This window comes from Chlorocebus sabaeus, chromosome 10, assembly GCF_047675955.1.
Source record: "Chlorocebus sabaeus isolate Y175 chromosome 10, mChlSab1.0.hap1, whole genome shotgun sequence".
Classification (NCBI taxonomy): Eukaryota; Metazoa; Chordata; class Mammalia; order Primates; family Cercopithecidae; genus Chlorocebus; species Chlorocebus sabaeus.
Genome location: NC_132913.1, coordinates 27834756 through 27857771, shown reverse-complemented (window position 1 = coordinate 27857771; position 23016 = coordinate 27834756). Strand labels below are relative to the sequence as shown.

The 23016-nt window shown below is 34.0% G+C and overlaps 1 protein-coding gene across 1 annotated transcript in view; it reads left to right on the top strand.

Moving 5' to 3' along the window:
• The window catches only part of LRP1B (LDL receptor related protein 1B), a 1897925-nt gene that overhangs the window by 1532010 nt on the left and 342899 nt on the right, over positions 1–23016 (top strand). Inside the window, exons 42-43 of the mRNA XM_073019651.1 lie at positions 3494–3683; positions 6643–6847. Coding sequence (XP_072875752.1) covers positions 3494–3683; positions 6643–6847 — 395 coding nt within the window. The remainder of the gene's footprint in view (positions 1–3493; positions 3684–6642; positions 6848–23016) is intronic.

Here is a 23016-nt window from a genome sequence, read left to right as displayed (position 1 = left end):
AAGAGAGTGTGTGCGGTGGAACTGCTCTTTATAAAAGCATTATATTTTGTGAGACTTATTCACTATCACAGGAACAGCATGGAAAAACCTGCCACTGTGATTCAATTACCCCCCACTGGGTCCCTCCTACAACACATGGGGATTGTGGGAGCTACAGTTCAAGATGAGATTTGGGTGAGGACCCATCCAAACCACTTCACAACTGAATTTATCTGTGAATTTCTCTTGTTATCCTGGCCAGATGAATAACAGTGTTTAACGGATGTGGCTCCCTGTGAATAATATCCTTCACAGCCTTTCCCATTTGGTAAGCTCTTATGCTGCCTTTAAGACAATGTTCAGACAAGAAGGGGCTATTGCTGTTCCTCAGTGGTGATGAGATGAAAGTTATGTTCTCTATGAACTGAAGTCCTCTGGGTAGCTATAAGAGGAGTGGTTTATTTCTCTGTCAAGCTATCAGAATCAATTTCCCCATCATGGCTATGGAAACTAGAATCCAGGAAATAGGGTACAACCACGGTTCTGAGTTGCCTGACTGGCTTGTATTTTTTGATGTGCTGACCTCCCCTTCTTTCTTCTGCAAAAACATGTCGGGACCTGACTCATGCTTAGCCAAACCCAATTCCCTGCTCAAAAGTGGGTAAAAGGGAAGAAAACTCTTTTTTTTTTTTTTTTTTTTTCCTCTTGGCAAGTGCATGAGGTAAGGCGATGGAATTTTTACTGATTTTACGTTACATTTCACACACATATATGTGTGTGTGTGTGTGTACATATATGTGTGTGTGTGTATGTATGTATATTGCTGGGGTGAAAAGTATGGAGCTGCTGAAACAGCACTATTATAGATATCTTCTTAATTACACCTATCCTGCATCTTCGTAGATGTAGGTGCTACATCCTTGAGTTCCAAGAATTTAGCTTCGTATTGATTTACTCTGCTCAATATTTCAGGTCTGGTTGGGTAGATAGGCATTTTATTTTATTTTCAAACTACATAATTGCCTTCCAGGATCAGTAATTCAAAGTCCTATTCTGGCTGTTCAACTGTTTTGAGAATCTCAATGTTCAAACACAGATGTGTGTGCACACGTACACACACACACCACATGTCCCCTCGCTGTCGATAAATCATCACAAATTGAGAAATATGTCTTATCTCAACTAGAATATTTCAATAATTTTAACTGGCTTTTTGTTAATAAAAATTATTAATTTTTGTTGATTTGTTAACTTTTGTTAATTGTTAATAAAAATATATTTTTATAAGGATCTAAACATCTTTTTTAGAAACAAGTACATTACTAAAATATTTTAAAATGTAGCAACAGATAATTATTAGCTGTAATTTCTGGTTATAATCTATTACAAAAATAAAGTAAAACATATTATACCTAGATATTGAGATGTATTATGTTCTCTAGTAACTCTGGAATTACGTTAACCATAGAAAAGAAGCATCTGCCACACCTCAATGGTGATACCAAGTGTTTTCTTCCTGAATTGACAAGAGAAAGTTACCAAGAGGAAGATATGTCATAGTTACTGGAAGAGAAGATGTAGAATGAGGATGGATTAATTATTCTCATTTGCTTACATTTTTTCAGAGCTATGCCGTTTCTCATTTTATTTGTGAATGATGAAAGGCGTGTAATACTACAGATACTACTAATAGAGTTAACTGCATTTCTGAAATGATTTGGAAATTTAAAAACACACTGGCAAATGTGATTTATTACTGATTTAAACATTCTTAACCATGATCAACTTTTCATCCGCTCGCTCCAAATAGGAGCACTGTATGCATCACATAAAATTAGCTTAACTGATTTCACAGTGACTGTGTTTTATAATTTTTCTTCCATCATCTCTAGGCTACATTTTCGCACTAATCACCCCCATTAATACCTTGTAGACTGCTTTGTTGACTGTGTGAGGGGAGACTATCTATGGTATATTACTAGGTATACGATTCTCCTAGAGTCAAACAAGTTGAGACTGATGAATCATTCCTTTGGTTTCAGGTTGGTTTAGATTGAGGTTAAGTAATAAGCATTGTAAACCCATATCCAAATAGTGGTGCTACTAAGCACATAGCCTTTTGGAATCAGATGAATGGGAGGGGAGTAAAAATTTTGTGTTAATATTATCAGCCCTGTGACTATACGTTTCAGCTTTCTTCTTGGGAAATGGAAAAATTATGACATAAGCTTCACAGAATAGATTTATACATAAAATAAAACAATGTGTGAAAAACAGTTTGCATCATTTCTAGCATGTGGTAACTAAAAATGATAGCCATTAATTGCATTATTATTGGATATTTCATGTTGTATGTAAAAAAGAAACAAATAACAAAAAATGAAAAATATTGTTCAAAAGCTTTAATTATTGTCTTGCCCTCCCGCAAAATCCTATTGATCCCCCCAAACTAAGTATTAACTCATCTTAAACCTGGAAACAGCTCTGCCTATTTTTATAGCAGCTGAATAATTCCTTTTAGAGATTCTTTGAGAGGAAAACACGGGAAATGCTCTGTCTTAATAATGTTAATTTCTTGGTATGACTGAAAAAGGTGTATATATTCTTTGTTAAATTGAACATGCTCAGAATAATAATTCTGAGGAAAACTAATAACATGTAGGAAAAGTGTAATAATTTGATTACACTTAAAGATGCACTCAAAGCATGTCTATGAAAAATAAAACAGCTACTTTATGTACCCTAGAGATTGGGAATACAATTTTAAGAAATAATTACTTTTGTTTTTCACCTTGTCACTTTTATGTGTTAGGATCCGTGTATCACCATTTATCTTTGTCTGACATTTAAAGCATGCTTTAGCTGGCAATTAATTTCTTTTTCTCTTGTTTTGTTTTTATCTCATTAGTTGAATAGAAGCAAATAAATTGCCACATTAACCTATTAAAACATTATCTACCATTGTTTGATAGTTTCAAGTAAGGAGTTAGATTTTGGATTTCTCCAGCCTGGGCGACAGAGCGAGACTCCGTCTCAAAAAAAAAAAAAAAGTATTTCTCATACTGTTGTAGTTTTCCATGTGTTTGCTTTTCCTGGACATCTCCAGATCTATAGTATCAAGGGAATACTCTTGGTGATTGTACCAAAGTGATATTGCTGACATAAGATTTTCAAAAGCATCTCTAAATTGTTACACGTTGGATACTTTTGAAAATTGATTAAGATACAGGAAAGATAGAGAGCCACCATTTTCCAAAATGAAAGACAATTATTTAATTTTCTTTTATTTATGAGAATAAATATAATGACATTTTTGCAAAAATTGCTCCCTTTATATCTGTATAATCAGCTGTCAATTGTAGGTATCACAGTGACTACGTTTTTATTTAGGAGATTTTGTGGAGAAGTGGTTGATAAAATAACAGCTATACATGTATATCTTAATGCTTTTTCTGTCCAGAAGTTTTTTTTTTTAAATAAAAATATATTTTTTTTCTTTTTCTTTCCCCACTAGATGTGGGTTCTGTGGAAGGACTTGCCTATCACAGAGCCTGGGATACACTGTACTGGACAAGCTCCACCACCTCATCCATCACCAGACACACTGTGGACCAGACTCGACCTGGAGCATTTGACAGGGAAGCTGTCATCACCATGTCAGAGGATGACCACCCACATGTGCTAGCCTTGGATGAATGTCAAAAGTAAGAAACAGTGTAGTTTTATTTCTTCATTATAGTTATAAGTCAAAAGAATATCAGAGTTCTGTTAATTTTAAGAAGAATTAATTTTAAAATAAAGTTTTTCTTTGAAGTTTTATTTTCACAATTCATAAAACTTTTTTTATGTAAGAGCATCATAAATGTGAAAAATTAAAATCTGGACCCTTTAAATGCCAGGCTTCATCTCTCTGAGAAATCCAGTAAAAACAAATTTAAATAATTAAAGGCAAAATGGAAAGAGACAATACTATGCTGGAAAAGGCTTATGAAGAAGACATTAATGCATAGCTGATTGGAATCATAAATTTAAAAAAATTAACATACACGGAAGACTAAGAGTTTTTTTTTTTTGTTTTGTTTTTTTCATTTTAATCAAGTAATTATAGCATCTGGAGATCTCCCAAATTGAAATACAAAAGAAAGCAAACTGCAACAATACAAAAATATTTGTGTGCAGCTGTCTTTTCATCACTAGGTACTTGATAATAGTCTAAGTGTTCTACAGCTGTTTGATGATATATTGTATAGACAACTAAAATAATGTTTGTAAAAAAATCACGACAAAAGAAAATATTCTGGATATAAAATATACTCAGTGAATAAAAACAAAGAAAAAATTTGTGTTTTGGGGGATATCTTAAAGCAGTTACCAAAAAAAAAAAAAAAAAAACACCTGAAGAACAAAGTACAGGTAAGGGACAAAGAATATCTATCAACTTTCACTCTCATATACAATATGGTAAAGTTGTTTGTTAACTACAAGAAAATGCTTTTTATTTTTAAATGAAACAAATAAACAAAAATCAGACCAATCTGGCCTCTGGCCTTCCTTGAGCAAAACTAGAAGAGTTCTTTTTAGGTGTGATTTAAAAAGAAAAAAAAAAAAAGTTGAAGAATAAAAAGCAGTAACAGATAATCACTGACCCTGACCACTTATCAGAAGAAAGGACTAAGTAACATGAATTGGTCAGTGTGAAAATAGCTGTAAATCTGAACCTTTCTGTAGAGCTAAAAGTGAGGTCAGATTTAATTCACTTAATTGAACATCATCTTATATGTGAAGGTTGAGCGATGCAATGACTCATCATGGAGCTGGGGAGACTGCTCCCACCACTGTCCTATCAGGCTATGGTTTGCTGCTCAGCTGCATTTATCTCAACACATCACCAAAAGAATCTCAGGACAATAATAAATGTCACACAGTAGGAATAAAAGAGTTGGACGAAGGAATTTATAAGTCAGTTTTGAAGTAAAAATGAAGCGGTCACTCATGATATTATGTACGATGAGTTTTAATTAGTAAGTGCTTTATCCTGTAATTATTTATTACATAGGCTAACATTTACACTTTTCACCTTGCATATGGTGAACTGTAAATTAAAATTAAACATGGAAAAATTTCAATTTGATAATTATTTGTAATTAAAGTATGAAAAGGCAATTTATCATATATGTAAATGACACCTTCAAAACACCATTGTATGTTAATAGATTAACAGATATTTTAAAATAAAATCCTAAATTGCAAATCAAAGTTAGGCTCTCTAAGTTTAAAATTTGGTTCAGTTACTAATTATTTGTGAAAACTTTAATTACTTGAGCTCTCTGGACCATTCTGTTTTCTCACCTGTGAAATGAAGTGGGGAGGGTGGAATGAAAGGAACACTACTAACACTTCTAAAATTCTCTTGTTATAAAACCTACAATCTAGGAAAATATTGTAAATAAATTGTGGGTTTAATACTTTACATTCTATGCATAACTTTTAAAATGTTTTAATTCACTATTTTTTATATTAAATGGCACAATTTATAAGTAAAATTACCAACAATGAAAATTGAATACAAACATTTTTGTTGTTAATTTGACAATTATTTGGTAATTTTGGTAATAAGTGTCACAAAATACTCAAAACCACCTATTGAATAACTTTGTTGGCTGTAATGCTAACCTGCCCTTAAATGATTATACCTGGGAATCCATAGAGAACAGATACTATGCTGAAGAATTTAAGAGTCATCCCTAGAGTTTTAGAAATGATATTGTAATTTATAGAAAAATCACACTGGCCGGGCGCGGTGGCTCAAACCTGTAATCCCAGCACTTTGGGAGGCCGAGACGGGTGGATCACGAGGTCAGGAGATCGAGACCATCCTGGCTAGCATGGTGAAACCCCGTCTCTACTAAAAAATACAAAAAACTAGCCGGGCGAGGTGGCAGGCGCCTGTAGTCCCAGCTACTCGGGAGGCTGAGGCAGGAGAATGGCGTGAACCCGGGAGGCGGAGCTTGCAGTGAGCTGAGATCCGGTCACTGCACTCCAGCCTGGGTGGCAGAACAAGACTCCGTCTCAAAAAAAAAAAAAAAAAAAAAAAAAAAAAAAAAAAAAAAAAAAATCACACTAAGAGAGAAAAACAGAAATGTAAAAAACAGGAGTTTAGTAATTTCCTTTCTCCAAAACAAATACAAAAGAGAATGTAGAATTTAAAAAGGAAAATTAGAAAGGGAAGAAGATTTTTATTTTCATCAATTGAAGCAGATAATTATACTTAGGATAAGAATGATTATACTGGATCAGCTGAAATGTGGTAATAAGTTAGAGTATATCTGCAGTTTGTGGAAAACAAACTTAAGATCACTGTTTTGTTCTTGATTAAAATAAATCCTCATGCATCTAACAATTTAACTAAATTATTTGAAGGAATACCCAGGAAATCATTTTTTTAGAAGTAGGTTCTAGGTTTCATTTAAGAACCCGGGTAAAATTAACATGCAAATATCATATGCATATCTCCTTTTATTACCTAGACTTTGTTAAGGGTCATAGAATATGAGGTAAATAATTCTGCTTCTTTTTAAATAGCTTGCTATTGACATGTTTCTATTAGTATTTTTACTCTCGATGAGAAGTTTGACTTATAGTTACAATTTTCATTTTCATTAGTTTAATGTTTTGGACCAACTGGAATGAACAGCATCCAAGTATCATGAGATCTACTCTGACTGGGAAGAATGCTCAAGTGGTGGTCAGTACAGACATACTCACTCCAAATGGACTCACTATCGACTACCGTGCAGAGAAGTTGTATTTCTCAGATGGCAGTCTAGGAAAAATTGAAAGGTGTGAATATGATGGATCCCAGAGACATGTAAGTTAATGAAGAATTTCTTGGTTATAGAGTTATGCAATGATATATTTAAAACACATGATTTATACTCTCCTAAAATGTGCATATCAGGGAATTTCAAAATAGCCTATTGATTGAAACAATCCAGTTGAATAACTAATCTATCACACACAAAAGAAAATTGTGCACAGTATTTTGAAAACTTCTTTCAAATGTATTTGCTACCATAGAGACAGCTCAACCCATAAACTTTTTCTGGAGCAGCAATAACTAATTTCCTTCTAGTTATTAATTGAACTGGAATGGTTAGAGTGATTTGAATATGCTTCTTTGTTATGTATAGCTTTTAAAAATGTGAAATAAAATTGATTAGTTGCCCCAGGATAAAAGAAAATTGGAAAAGAAAGAAATGATCCTCTGTGTTTGTGTCCTTAAAGCAACCTAAGAAGCTCTGAAGAGAGGAGAATGGGTCAAGTCTATTCTAATCACTGGACTCTCTTTTCTCTGGGTTCAAAATGAATGTTAGTGGAAGAGTTGCTATGCTATCCCTTGAGAGCACTTACAGCAGGTATTTAGGGCCTGAAGAATGCTGAGATGCTAGGGCACCCCCTTGTCCTGTGCAGAGTAGCCTTGGCAACTGGGAAACTCAGTGGTTAGATCTGGGTGGCTACACCACTAGAGAAATCTGGACCCATGTCTCTACCACTATACAGGCCTGATGGACAAAATGATCCTCAGGCTCCTCACGCCTCCACTGCATTGAAGGTCTAGAATGTAATGCAATTTTTTTCTTAAAGGGCCAGATACTAAATATTTGAAGCCTCATGGACCATATGATCTCTGTTACAACTACAGTGTTTCATGGCACTAACGCAGACATAGAGAATATGTAAATAAATAGGCCTGACAGTATTCAAATAAAGTTTTATTTACAGAAACAGACAACAAATCAGCAAATTCTATACATATGGAACAAATTCTATATGGCTAAGCACACTGTTTAATTCAGTTGAAGATTGAATTGACCTTAGGCAAATTATTTAACCTTTATAAACTTCAGTTTTCTTATATGCAAATTCTCTTTCAGGGTAATTATGAAGATTATAGTGCAAAAGTATGTGACTCAGAATACAGCATAGAAATTATAAATAAACCTAGTATATAATGCTTTTGAAGAGACAGGTAAATCATTGTCCTGAATGTGGTGTTATTTTTTATTCTGTCATGATACTAAAAAAAAAAAAATGAGTTTATAACTCTTTATTCTCCTCAATGATTTTTGTTTATACCTATTTTGCACTTCCCCACCCATTTATTCTTATGTATGGTAATTACAGCTACAGTAAGTGGTCCAGTAATAAGATACCACTAACGTAATTTAAAGGATTTGTTCTGACATTTAAAATATGTGCTTTGTGCCGGGCGCGGTGGCTCAAGCCTGTAATCCCAGCACTTTGGGAGGCCGAGACGGGCGGATCACAAGGTCAGGAGTTCGAGACCATCCTGGCTAACACGGTGAAACCCCGTCTCTACTAAAAAATACAAAAAACTAGCCGGGCGAGGTGGCGGGCGCCTGTAGTCCCGGCTACTCGGGAGGCTGAGGCAGGAGAATGGCGTAAAAACCCGGGAGGCGGAGCTTGCAGTGAGCTGAGATCTGGCCACTGCACTCCAGCCTGGGCGATACAGCGAGACTCCGTCTCAAAAAAATAAATAAATAAATAAATAAATAAATAAATTAAATTAAATTAAATATGTGCTTTGTTTAATTGCAACTCATCATTTTCCATCCCTGCCCAAGGAAGGATGATTTCTGATTGGGCCCCAAAGTTAGAAAACTATTTCAAAGTCTACTGTATTCCTACATGCATCCAGATTACATCATCTTTATCCTCATATGGATTCAAATTAATTTTTAAAAAGTTAATATTTTTGTTAATAAAATGAGCAATACATTTTTAAAATTCTTTATTTTGTAAAAGTTAATTTAGGAACTATTTATGGACTGTTTTGAAGACTTTGTACAGATTTATTAAGACTTCGGACTGTATCAATTTACTAATCACCCTACTAGCTAAGTCACTGATTGATAATTGTGTTCTAGATACTGTGCTAAGCACTTTATATTTCATGTTTTTATAGCCCTCCCCATGGTAGGCATTATTATGATGATCCCAATTTACAGATGAAGAAAATGAGGCACAAAGAAGTTTAGTGCTTGTTTGGGAACACCTCGCCACGTATGTAGTAGGAAAGTGATTCTACTCCTGGTGATCTCATATCAGTGCCTGTGCACACCATCATGCGAAATTTGAAAATAGTTACAAAGGACTAAACTAAGTGTACACAACCTGGCCACTTCCTCACGCCTTGCAATTAGCAATACATTTGTTCTCTCCTTCTTCCTCGCATATCTTTAATATGTTATCCATAAACACTTTGCACAGTAAATATTTCAATTCATTACTGAAAATGAAACTATGCCTAGTAAAATTTGAAGTTCTGCTGATGTACGTAGTAAACGAAGTAGATTTACTCAACTTGTCAGCACACATCACATTACTTTGATATACATTTTAAGAACCTTAGTAAAATCGACAGGGAAGACAATGGAGAAGAGCATCCAACTCTAAGTGACACATTATCCCCTTTAAAACTGCTCTCTGATAGAGACGTAGAGCTTCTGCATAATCTTTTTGAAATACTCTTTACATAGGCTTCTCCATTATGTCAAGACAAGCTAATCATTTGAAGCTGGGGTCATCAAAACTCTTTTAAAAGAGAAAGATCACTATGCATCCTCACACCATTGCAAGGACCTTTATTATAGCTTTGTGTCTAAAACTGTTTAATAGATATTCTGAAGGCTTAGACAGATATTACATCTCTACTCTGGCCTATGTTATATAAGAATTTTCTCTTTGTTTTTGGTATTCTTTTCACTTTCGTGTTTAGATATACCCATTGCTTAGCTGTGTGACAAATGGTGCAATCAGGGAAGGGAAAGTCTAAATACTTATTATTCATCTCAGAAATTAATATTTATGAAATTCATATTCTGTAATTATTAGTAAAGATAATTTTACAAAATAAATACTAGAATAAAAGTTGGATGCTTATTTACTTCTTTAAAAGTTATAGTTTTAAAACAATGTTAAATTTAATCCTTACATTTGGTATTGACTAATTGCATGAACATTACCAAGTCATTTAAATTCCTTATGCTTTTTAAAAAATATAATTTTATTTTAGGTTCAGGGGGCCCATGTTCTTGTTTTGTTTATTACATGGCATAATGCATAATAGTGGGAATCAAAGCTCTTATACTTTATAATTAATGTAGGTATAAAAACAAATGACAGCTAAAATCAACATAATTGTGATGTTCTGTAATTTTGTGGAAATTAGCAGAAGTCATTGTTAATTCAAAAAGGTAAAATAAACGTTCTTTGTCCCCATATCTAGTTGAGGAAGTAAAACATATACTCAAAGATACTTAACAATATGAAATTAAATCTGTGACATTTTAATGATAATTCTCAATATTTTAGTTCTCAATCTTTCCTTGTTCTGAAAAGCCAAAAATTCATACACAGGCTGTTCTTTTATACAAGGGACCTTTATAAACAGCACCATCATTTAGTATGTTTGTACCTAGATTTGCCTTGAAATCCAACTGTTATTGTTAGGTAGCCTTGAAAAAAACAGATAATCTAACACATGCCAGTGTTCACAGGAACCAGGTGACTTCCACTTGCTACATGAAATGAAAGCATTGTCAATTGTTGTAGTCCACTCAAACTGCTATAACAAAATATTACTCCTATTTTTTTCACTCTTCATTTTATTCTCTTTGGGCAACCATGCAAATATAATCTTTCATATATATATATATATTCAATTTATATTTTATTTTTAAGTAGATTCTGCAAATCAACAGAATAAGTTGCATTTTCATATTTTGGAGTACACTGTGAAAGGCACTGCAGAAATGTGTGACAGGTAAAAACTATAGGTTTAGAAAGGATGCTATTTAGGAAATAGAAAGTATAGTTATGAAGACTGAAGGATTCTGTAAAAGACTTAAAATACTCACCAAGAAATATAAGAAGAAATGCAAAACAGTGTTCATTGTATAATGTGAAAAAATGCTGAAGCAATGCAATAAAAAGGAGTGCTAGAAAAGTGACAGTTACAGAAGGGAACATTTCTTTTACATAATTGCATATTTTCTAACTTTGGATAAAGCAGGTAATAGCAGAAGGCAATCTCAAGAGTAGGGAGATCAGATATCCCCAGGGAAGTGAACAGATTAGAAAGAAGCTAGACGTCATAATCTGGAATATTAGATACAGGGTATCTTTAATGAGAAAGAAGTAACCTATATTTAAGTTCATTGGTTTTAAAGTGTTGGAGAGATTCTTGTAAATTTAGACCTTGTGTGCCCTCGAACGCAGTATGATGCCATGGGTCTTCCAAAGCCTGTTTGAAAAGTGTGCCTTCTTTTGAGTATCTATAGGAATTAGACCATAGTAAATTTTCAAAACTGTGTCTAAACAAAGTCTGATAGGCTTAGTCATTGAATTACATCTTAAAGCTTTTAATATGCTCATGAACATTATGAATATTCTGAATGGAAAACAGTATGTAGCTTTGTTCTGATCAGAAAACAGATTTTGTTTGTTTGTTTGTTTTTTGTTTGTTTGTTTTAATTTTTTAACATAGGCCAGGCGCAGTGGCTCAGGCCTGTAATCCCAGCACTTTGGGAGGCCGAGGCAGGCAAATCACCTGAGGTCGGGAGTTCGAGACCAGCCTGACCAACATGCTGAAACCCCCTTCCTACTAAAAATACAAAAAATTAGCTGGGCATGGTGGCACGTGCCTGTAGTCCCAGCTACTCGGGAGGCTGAGGCAGGAGTATCGCTTGAACCCAGGAGGTGGAGGTTGCAGTGAGCCGACATCATGTCACTACACTCCAGCCTAGCAATGGAGCAAGACTCTGTCTCAAAAAAAAAAAAAAAAAAAACCGAAAAAAAAAAAAACAATTAACATGGTATGTCATGGGCATGTGTTTGTAGAGATTTGAAAAATGCTGATACACTATTGACAACTCACTTAGTTTATCATAGAAATATTATATAACCCATTTCTTATCAGTAGACCAGAGAAACAGATCCTTTCAAACAGCAAAAATAAACCAAAATGTGTTTTTTAATATACATTTTTATCTTTCAATGTTTTAAATCTGAAGTTTAATAAGCCCATTAGTTTTTTTCTATCAAACTTGATGTTAAGTTTTATTATTCTATTTTATCTTAGAGAGTGGTCACAATAAAATACAAGTCCACACAGTTTAATTGTGACTTGCATTGATAAAAATAATATGATTGGCTGGGTTTTTCTGATTTTAATACCACACTAGCTTATGTGGTGGTTCTACCTAAATATCGAGGAATGCATTCTTTATTCAGTGATATGAAACTGAATGTTTTGGGGAAATGTAGTTATTAAGGCAAAAAAATACCCAGAAAATAATTTTGTAATGTTTCTTTTTTATTTTTTCTGTTTTGTATCTATCATCTCTGTTGTTCCAGTAACTGAAACATTAACTGATGCTGACAGGGGCTAAGACAGCATGATTATAACCTATCTCCCTGCAGTTACCCTGTAAGTGTTAATCATTTCGTGGAAAGTATCTGCTACCTGCATGATACAGACCTTTCCAAAAGATATATTTATGTTCCTAGAAATTGCAATTGCTCATGTTCCTTACCACTGACATTCTTTTAAAAACTTAGTCCAAAATTGTTTTCAGACTATATTCCCGAGAAGAAATCTTAAATCTTATGACTTATCTTTAGAATGAAAAGGATTTTTATGACTAATTTGACTCGTAACTAAACACGCTCTGATTACATGAACTCTTTTAAGTAAGAATAGGAGAGCAAGTTAAATAAATAAGCTAGTTTTAATTACAAGAACAATCACAAGGAAATGAGATATTTTATCTTTTTATGGCACACACACACACACAGTTGAAAGGAAATATTTAGTGCCATAAAATACTGAGACTAATGCTGCCTTGGGTGATATGATTTTCAAAACTGATGATGAATTCTTGAAAATGTATACAAAATGAGATAAAGTTTATTTACATAGAAGTTATGGTCTCTGAAAAATAATAAATGTATATTAAATCTCCTGAAATACTTTTGTATATACGTAAAATGGGATTAAATTCCAGGATCAGATAATTATAAGTAAGTTTTCACCTTTGAGAATATCTTGTAGGACATTTGAAACCTGGGCAGAGTCTCAGGCAAGTCATTGTACAGAACTGCCCCATGTATTGCAGGGCATCCCGATTCCTGGTTCTTTACCACTAGACTACATAGCTATCAGCCCCACCTTACCCCACTCCTATCAAGCAAAAATATGCTTCCAACGTTTTCCAAAGTCATAGAAGGAATGAGACTGCCTTGATTGAGAGCCAATAAGATAGGTAATTGTCTTAAAAAGAGATGTGAAGAAAGTTCTCCTGACAGCAGTGATTTTTCTATTCTGTCTTGCATGCCTCAAATACATGGGATGTTGGGTCTATCAATAGCTGGGTAAATCATACACAAGAAGCAGAGTACCTGACTGTTAGCCTAAGACTTCTCCAGACTTTAATTTTAACAGATCAGTCAATTGAATAAATAGAACTGTATATATCCAGTACCTTTTACATGATGGATGTTGCAATCAAGTATATTATAAAGAAGTCCATTATCTACTAGATTCTGAGAGGCTGCTGGAAATCGGATGTTTTGTTGTCTTTGACATTTCTCTGAATTCAAGAGGCATCATTCAGTATTCAGATTATGATGTCCGATATTGATTTCAGTACATTTTAAATATTCTTGGGCCTGAATAGTTATTCAAATTATAATCAGACTTTAATGACTTTCTAATTTATTTAAAAATTATCTTTATAACTTTCTAATCTTTAGAACAGTAAGTGACTAAATACAAATGTGATAAAAGTAAAGAATATGGCAAGTCTATGAATTCTATTAATCCATTAAAAATTATCATATAAAACATATTTTTCCATGGGGAGATTTAGTATACATTAAGTGATAAGTATAGAGTGAATACTTTAATATGCTGTCTCTCAGGCTAGATGCATAAAAATATTTCTTGAATGAAAAAATGAATGTTGTTGTCTTCATGTGCTCTGTTTGCCATAACAAAATACCTTAGACTGGGTGGCTCCAAAAACAGAAATTTACTTTCTCACAGTTCTGGAGGTTGGAATTCTGACCTCAGGATGCCAGCATGGTCAGGATGGCGAGGGCCTCTTTTCCTGGCTTCTGGATGGTCATCTTCTCACTGTGTCCTCACATGGCCATCCCTTGTATGTGCATGGGGACTGGGTTGGGGGCTGGGGGAGAGAGAGAGAGAGAGAGAGATCTAGGCCACAAATTCTATAAAATTAGTAACCTACCCTTATGACCTTATTTAGCCTAAATTATCTCCTTAATGGTCATATTTCCAAGCACAGTCATATTGGGAGTTAAGGCTTCAACATGTAAATTTTGCAGGGAAGCACAGTTCAGCCCATAGTCACTGTGAATCTGTTTCTATAGGAAAAAAGCATTCTTCTCTCTATATATACATACACATTTATATGTATTATATATTAAATATAAATTTATATATGCATATATACATTTATACATTTTATATATATTACATATATATACACACATACACATTTAAAAAGTCCCAAAATTGTTAATAGAAGCCTTTAGGTTGTGAAATTTTAAGTGAGTTATTTTTACCTGTGTGCGTTTCTAGAGAAGATAACAAATATTTATGAATGAAGGAAGAAATACGCATTTGTGCTTGTGAATTTTTAATTAAACATTTTTATTTGGAGATAACTGTAGATTCACATGAAGTTGTACAAAGTAATACAGAAGGATCAAGTGTACTCTTTACCCAGTTTTCCCTAATGATTATATCTTGGAAAAGTATAGTACAGTCTCACAACCAGGGTATAGACAATGATGCGGTCAAGATACAGAACATTTCCTTCATTCCATTGATCCCTCATGTTGCTTTTTTGCATAGCTGTGCACACTTCCCTTCTTTCCCACTCCTTTCTTAATCACCTGCAACCACTAATTTATTTTCCACTTCCATAGCTTTGTCACTTTGAGAAACTTATATAGAACCTTTAAGAAACTTTTCAAGAAACTTTATAACTTCTTTATAAAGAAACTTTAAGAAACTTATATAATGGAATTATACAGGGCATTTCCTTTAGGGACTGACCCTTTCCATTCAACAGAATTCTCTGGAGATTCATTCAGGTTGTTTCATGTGTGACTAGTCTGTTCTCTTTTCTGCTGAGTAGTATCTATGATATGAATAAGCCACAGTATCTGTATTCACTTGTTGAAAGTCATCAGGGCCATTTCTAGTGTTTGGCTATTATGAATGAAGCTTTCATGAACATTTGTGTACTGATTCTAGAATAAACAGAATTCTTCATTCTCTTTAATAAATGTCTAAGAGTTCAATCACTGGGTCATACGTTAGTGGCATGTTTTGTTTTTTTTAAGAAACTGACAATCTGCTTTCCAGAATGACTGTACCATTTTACATTCCCACTTACAGTTTATGAGTTATTTATATATTTTAGAGGATACTTTTTGTTGGCTATGTGGTTTGTAAATATTTTCCCCCATTTTGTAGTTTTTCCATTCTTTTCACATTTCTTTTCAGTTTTATGCTGAGCAACATTTATTTTGATTATTTTTAATTTATCATTTTTTTCTTTCATGGCTCATGCTTTTGATGTTTAGACTAATAATTCTTTCCCTAGCTTTAGATTCCAAAGATTTTATTCTACTTTTCTAAAAGTGTTACAGTTTCACATTTCACATTAAGTTCATGGTTCATTTTGAACTTATTTTTGCATTTGGTCAGAAACTTAGATCAAGTTCCACTTTTTGCCTATCGATGTCTATCTTTTTTTTCTTTCTTCTTTGAGACAGAGTCTTGTTCTGTTGCCTAGGCTGGAGTACAGTGGTGCAATCTTGGCTCATTGCAACCTCTGCTTCCTGGGTTCAAGTGATTCTCCTGCCCCAGCCTCCCGAGTAGCTGAGACTACAGGCGCGTGCCCCCACGCCCTGCTAGCTTTTTGTATTTTTGGTAGAGACGGGGTTTCACCATGTTAGCCAGGCTGATCTCCTGACCTCATGATCTACCCGCCTTGGCCTCCCAAAGTGCTGGGATTACAGGAGTGAGCCACTGCACCCAGCCAGATGTCCATCTTTTCTCTAATTGCTTGTATACTTTTTTCAAAAATCATTTGGGCATAACTGTAGGTGTCTGTATTGGGGTTCCCTGTTCTTTTCCATTTATTTAATGAGTTTACCACTCTGTCGATACCACATAGCCTTGATTTTCAAAGTTATTTTAGATATTCTATTTTCTTTGCCATTTTGCATAGGTTTTAGAATAATCTATCCACATCTACAAAATGTCTGATATATCTATAGTGTTTTCAGGTATATTCTTTGTCCAGCTTTTTTAGCGGTGGCTTTAGGTACTGCAGTATATATACATTACTTATTAGTCTACAAGCATCACCATTTAACCAGTAAAGTGAAGCATAGAAACTTTACATCCCTTTACATTTCTTTAGCCTCCCCTGTTTGTAATATAATTATCTTAAAGATTTACTCTGCACACAACAGTGTTAGATTTTGTTTGCTTCAACCATCACACAAGTTAGAAAACTACTATGAGATGGAAAGCCTATTTTTATTCACTCATATTTTTGCTCACAGTGTTCTCTTTTTTCTTGATGTTCACAGGTTTCTTCTTTAATTGCTTACTTCCCTAATGCTTTGGAAAATTCCTTTTGTCCATTCTTTGCCATCTGTTTTGTCAAATTATCTTAATTTCCTTTCATCTGAGACTGTTTTGATGTTCCGTTTATTTCTGATATTTTCCCTTGACATAGGTTACTGAGTTGACAGCTTTCGTTTCATATTTGAAAAATATTGGGCCACTTCCTTCTGTTCTCTGATTTCTGATGAGAAATCTATTATTATTAAAATTGTTTTCTTCTATGTAACATGCAGTTTTCCTCTGGCTGCTATTAAGATTTGTTTCTTGTCTCTAGTTTTCAGAAGTTTATTTTTATTTTTAATCAGCAAATAATAATTGTATGTATTTCAGGAATACAAGGTGATATTTTGATGTATGTATATGTCGTGGGATGATTGTTCAAGCTAATTAACATATTAATCACCTCACGCATGTACTTACTCATTTTTGTACTATTTATCTCCAAAGTTAATTGCTCATGTCTAACTGGAAATTTGTACCCTTTGACCAACATCTTATTCCCCATCCCACCTTCACTCCTGACTTTGGTAGCTACTATTCTACTCTCTACCAATAAGAGTCTGAGTTTTTAGATTCCACATGTGAGCTCCTGAAGTATTTGTCTTTCTGTGCCTGGCTCATTTCACTTAGCATAATGTACTCTAAGTTCACCCATGTTGCTACAAATGACAGTTTCAGAAGTTAAATTATGATGTGTCTTGGGTTTATACTCTGTGCGCTTTCCTCTGCTTTTGGAACCTATAGATATATGTCTCTTGCCAGATTGGTGGTTTTCAGCCTTTATTTTTTCAAGTCCCCTTTTAGCCCCACAGATTCTCCTCTCCTCGTAGGACTCTTTGATCTCACAGGTCATTGGAGTTTCGTTCAGTTTTTTTTTTTTTTTTTTTTTTTTTTTCCTTTCTACTCTTTCTTTGTTGTTATGACTGGTTATTTCTGTTATTCTACTTTTTAGTTTACTGACACATCTTCCATTTCCTCCATTCTGCTGTCGAATTTATTCACTGAGCGTTTTATTTAAATTATTGTATGTTCAGTTCTAAAATTTCCATTTTGTTCTGGTTTGTTTCTTCTTCTTTTTTTTTTTTTTTTTTTTTTGTAACTGAGATTTTCCATATCTTTCCTAAAGCCTTTATTTATTTATTTATTTTAATTCTTATTATGGCTACTTTTAAATCTTTTTCAAATAGTTTTTACACCCCTGTCATCTTGGTGTTAGCATCTATTACTTGTGATTTTTTTCAGTCTCTTTGAAATCTTCCTGGTTCTTGGTATGATGAGTGATTTTGTTTGAACTTAAACATGTTTTACTACATATATCTCCATATTTTCAACCCTTCTATTTTAACTGTCTTTCCCTGACATTGGTCTGAGAGGGGAAGTGAGGGGTGCTACCCTATCAAAGTAGCAGTTCCTCCATTCAGCCTTAATTGGTACCAGAGATGAAACTGGGACTCCTCTGTGCTTCTGGATGAAGCGTGGGAGTTCAGGCTACCTGGATGGCCTCTACAGTGCCACCTAGAGGATGATGGTGGAAGTCCTGACTCTCCAGTGAGCTGCTTGTGACACCACCTCAGCAGAGAAGGGGAGGGCATTTTATTACCATCAGGTGTGTGTGGAAGCCCAGGATCCCCACTTGGCCTTTGCTGGTGCGGGTGTGTCACAGCCTTTTTCCTGTGGTGTTTGGCTATAGTAAAGTTTTCTGCTGTGCTTGCTAGGTTGTTTCTTTCCTGGCCTTTTAGCTACAGAGAGCAGGTTATTGTTATTACTGTTTCTTCTGTGTATGTTGCCATTTCAGGGTTGCCAGCTTATACAATTTGAATCTGAGATACATGAGACAAAATGACACTCAGGAACCACACTTCCGTGGTATTTCTTGGTACCAAGATACTCAGCTGGGTTGCTTTTTCTCTCTACTTTTACAGTCTCCTTATGTTTGTTTTCTGTATAATTTCAAGTTGTATGTAAGAGAGGAATCAAGAAATGTGTGTCTACTCCATTTTTCTAGGAGCATAAGTTAATGTGCTCGTAGATTTTTAGACATTCAGAATAGAAAAAAAAGGAAACATCTATTTGTGGTTTTTAAAGACACTTTTAAAGATCTAAGCTGATTTATGTCCTATAAGTCTATAAAACAAGGCCCATACGTTGCTAATGAATTTAAACAGGAATAAGACTTATTAAAGACTTATTAAACACACATGATATGGAATAATCTATAGCCTAAAGACATTGAAATCACTGATTATCCACCTCAGAGAAATAAAGATTGTGAAAATAAAGATGGTTGATTGTGTTGTCTAAATGTTATTGTCCATAATGATAATGTATAGATGTGATCACAGAGTATAATGAAGTTTATATGAATATATGACATTGCCAAATATAGGTATCTAAGTGAGAATAAGAAATAAGTAAAAAGAAAACTAAAATTAGTGTTAGATAACATTGTTTCAGCGTTGGACTGGTTCAAAAGAACTGTGTGATCTTGAGCAATTATTTTAATCTTTTTGAATTTCAGATTTGACGTTTTGGGCTAGACTTAAACTTATTTTCCAACTCGAACTTTTTATGCTTTTACCATTGGTCATGTAGAACTTAACTAGATCAACCATTTGATATATATTTTATAGTACATTCATATAAATAACAAGATGGTGCCATATCTTGAATATTTCAGACATGGAGACAGTCTTGGTAGTAAAATAGAACATACTGCTTTTCAGGAAGCAGTATGATGCACAGAAATTAATAAAATTAGATTGTTTACACACAAATTTGACACTTAGATATAAGACCTGTTGTTTAGTAAACTGAGGACATTTCTTAATCCTTCTACACTTTAATTTCTGCTGTAGAATATGACTAATAGTTTATGCCTGGTAGGATGTATTTTGAGGGGTTAAAGTACTATCATATGCAATTTAGCACCTGACAACAGTTAATGACAAATGCTATTTCTTGTAAATCCCCCCTTGAATTATGAAATTTAAAAAATAAACCAAGTTTAAAATTGTGTAACTACATTCACTACACACGTACACATTTGTATAAACATGAATGATATCTATAGAATTAACTATAAATGGCCTCATTTCCTCTTTTGTAGGAATAATAACATCTAAAGAAAGGCAATTTGTTTTTCATCTTTGTATCTCCAAAAGCAATATACCCAAAGTCTGATGCATTGCTCTGTTCTGCAAAATTCACTGAAGAAATGAGTATATGAGTAAATAAACTAAAAGATAAATTATAAAAAAGGATTCTCTGAATAAAATGGAAAAAAAAAAAAAAGCAAAGAGCTTAAAAAAAAGACAAGACCAAAATCAAAGTTTAACTATTTTGAAGGCCTCAGCAATTCAGGGTAACTGATATTCCTATCCAGTAAGATAGGAATGATATTGCAGTAGGCTTAATGGTGTTTATTTCTTACACAATTCCTTTGATTTAAGTCCACATACATTTCAGTGATGGTTCAGCTTGGTTAGTCTTGCAAATTAAAGTATTACTGAAGCTAGACTGTCTGAAAAGAGATGTGTTCTTGGAGAAGAATAATGGTCAGTATCCAGGGCAACTAGTGTATTCATCCAGAAAATAACTGGTGTCCCTTCAGCATGAGATATTGATACTGATGGATTGATTTAACATTTCCTAGAAACTTTCAATTTTTAGGCATCAGATGGAATTTTCAAAAGGCCAGCAGCCACCTCTCCTACCTGCCTCATTGTATAAATTCATCTACAAAGGTTAAAATAACAGATAGCTAACGACAGTCATTCTACGTGTGTGTATGTGTGTGTATATATATTCATATATATAGTTATAATTATATATGTATTCATATATATTTATAATTATATATATATGAGCACATTTCTTTCAGATTAACTTTGCTTACAAACTGAACAGAGGGAGAAGCATACAAATAAGCTTAAAAATATTTCCTTTGGTGAAATTATTCAGCAGATAAAAGGAAAAGTAGGAGATTTAAAAGTTTAATGTTTGAATTCATCAAATTCTCAAATAACTTACATTAATTTTTCTCTTCTCTGAATTTCTTCTTTTTTATATTGTTCTTGAGCAGGTTATAATGTATTTTTTCTAAGTTTTACACATAAGAAAACTAGCGAATTTATTTGAGCTTGAGGCAATATCTCTGTGTTTGACTCTCTGAGAACATTTAAAATAAAAAAAAAAGATTAAAACTAACTAATTATTAACCATTTAAAAATTATTTAAACTAGTTTACAATAAAAACTCAGGTACTATATGATTACAACTAAATAACTCAAGCATGTGCTTTTTCTGAACTTCTAGCAGCCAAGACATTACGGGCAGACTGTTAAGTTATCCAGTGCTTTGATTTGATAGAGGAGAACAAAACTGTTAAGGATAAGTCATTTTTTTACAGTCCTTTGATTTAAAAATGTTATTATAACAAGATCTTTTATTTACATAGGAATTTTGAGAATATATTAAAAAATGCTAAATTATTTCTAGCAGCACGTAATAATAAATAAGTCATCAAAAGGAATATGGTTGACCATTAATATATAAAATACATTTTAATAATGTATAATTACATTGTTAAATTACTAAAAGAAGCTAACATTTAATCCTAAAGTCAGTGAGATATATGATCTTAATTACTGCATAATTATGAAATATTAAGAAATAAAAGAACACAGAAAATAAAAATAATATAAGTAAAGGTGTATCTTAGAGGGAAGAAAAACTAAATAGTTTTACACATATTAAAGGAGAAACTGGTCGGATACAGTGGCTCATGCCTGTAATACCAGCAGTTTGGGAGGTCAAGGCAGGTGGATCACTTGAGGCCAAGAGTTCAAGACAAGCCCGGCCAGCATGGTGAAACCCCGTCTATACTAAAAATATAAAAAGTTAGCCGGGTGTCGTGGTGCTCACTTGTAATCCCAGCTATTTGGGTCACTGAGGCATGAGAATTGCTTGAACCTGAAAGGCAGAAGTTGCAGTGAGCTGAGATCACATTACTGCACTCCAGCCTGGACAATAGAGAAAGATGCTGTCTCAAAAAAAAAAAAAAAAAAAAAAAAAAAGGAGAAACAGTCAGTAGAAAGTGTCAGGAGACTCTTATGCTAATATTTTCATGAAGATTCCAACAGAATCCTATGACCACTGATGTAGCTACTGCAAATTTGTACAATCTGTAGTTTATTCTGCTAACATGATAATTCTGCTCATTGAAGGCTAAAGTACCCTAGTATTTATTTGTAGGATCCAGAGCTAGGACTGAGCACCAATGGGGAAAGAAGGTCAAATCACCCCAACATGTAAAAGCTGAACCTAATCAACTGGCCAGTCTGTTTGCATTTGGGCCTGCTGAATGGTTGGAAAATTAAAGTGCTTGTTAACCGAATAAAAAATAAATGCTCCAGTATCTTAGTCCATTTGTGCTTCTCTAACAAAATACCAGAGATGGGATAATTTGTAAATAATAGACATTTATTTCCCACAGCTCTGGAGGCTGAGAAGTCCAAGATCAAGGCACCAGCAGGCCTTGCATCTGGTGAAGGCCTCCCCCTCACAGATGGTGCTTTGTTGTTGCATCCTTGCGTGAAAGAAGGACTGAACATGGTTTCCTCGCATGGCAGCAGAGTGGAAGAGATCAAACCCACATACATAGGCTCTTGTATGAGGATGGGCTAATGAGATCTCTTCCCTCATGGCTTTATCAACTCCTAAAAGCCCTGCCTCGTAATACTATCATACTGGCATTGAAGTTTCAACACATAAATTTTGGAAGACATCCGAACCATAGCACCCAGTATAACCCTGCTTTGGGCAGAAATAAGAGCACATTTGTCTTAATTTGTCAATGATATATCAGAAGAGGTAGAAGAGTTTCTTACCACAAAATGTACATTAGCATCCCTTAGTGGGGTTTTATGTAATAGTGATGCCTAACCCTAACCCAAGAACAATTAAATCAGAATTCCTGTATGAGGCATGGGTCTCATTTTTCAAAGCTCCCCATTGATTTTGTGTAGTCAAAATCAGGAATAATTATTGTAGTCTACTATAGGCATAACAGAAAATTTACCCAAGGTACAACCAAATATTTGATAAATGAGAATATGTTTTTAAATTATGTTTTTGGCAGACCTAAACCTGATATAGATATATATGTGTGCCATAACCATATTCTCTCATCTAATTTAGAATATCTGAGAGAATTTGTGTGAGAATCTTCATAATTTTGGCCTTCCACAGTGCCTTGCATTTTCCCCAAGACATGGGACTCATAT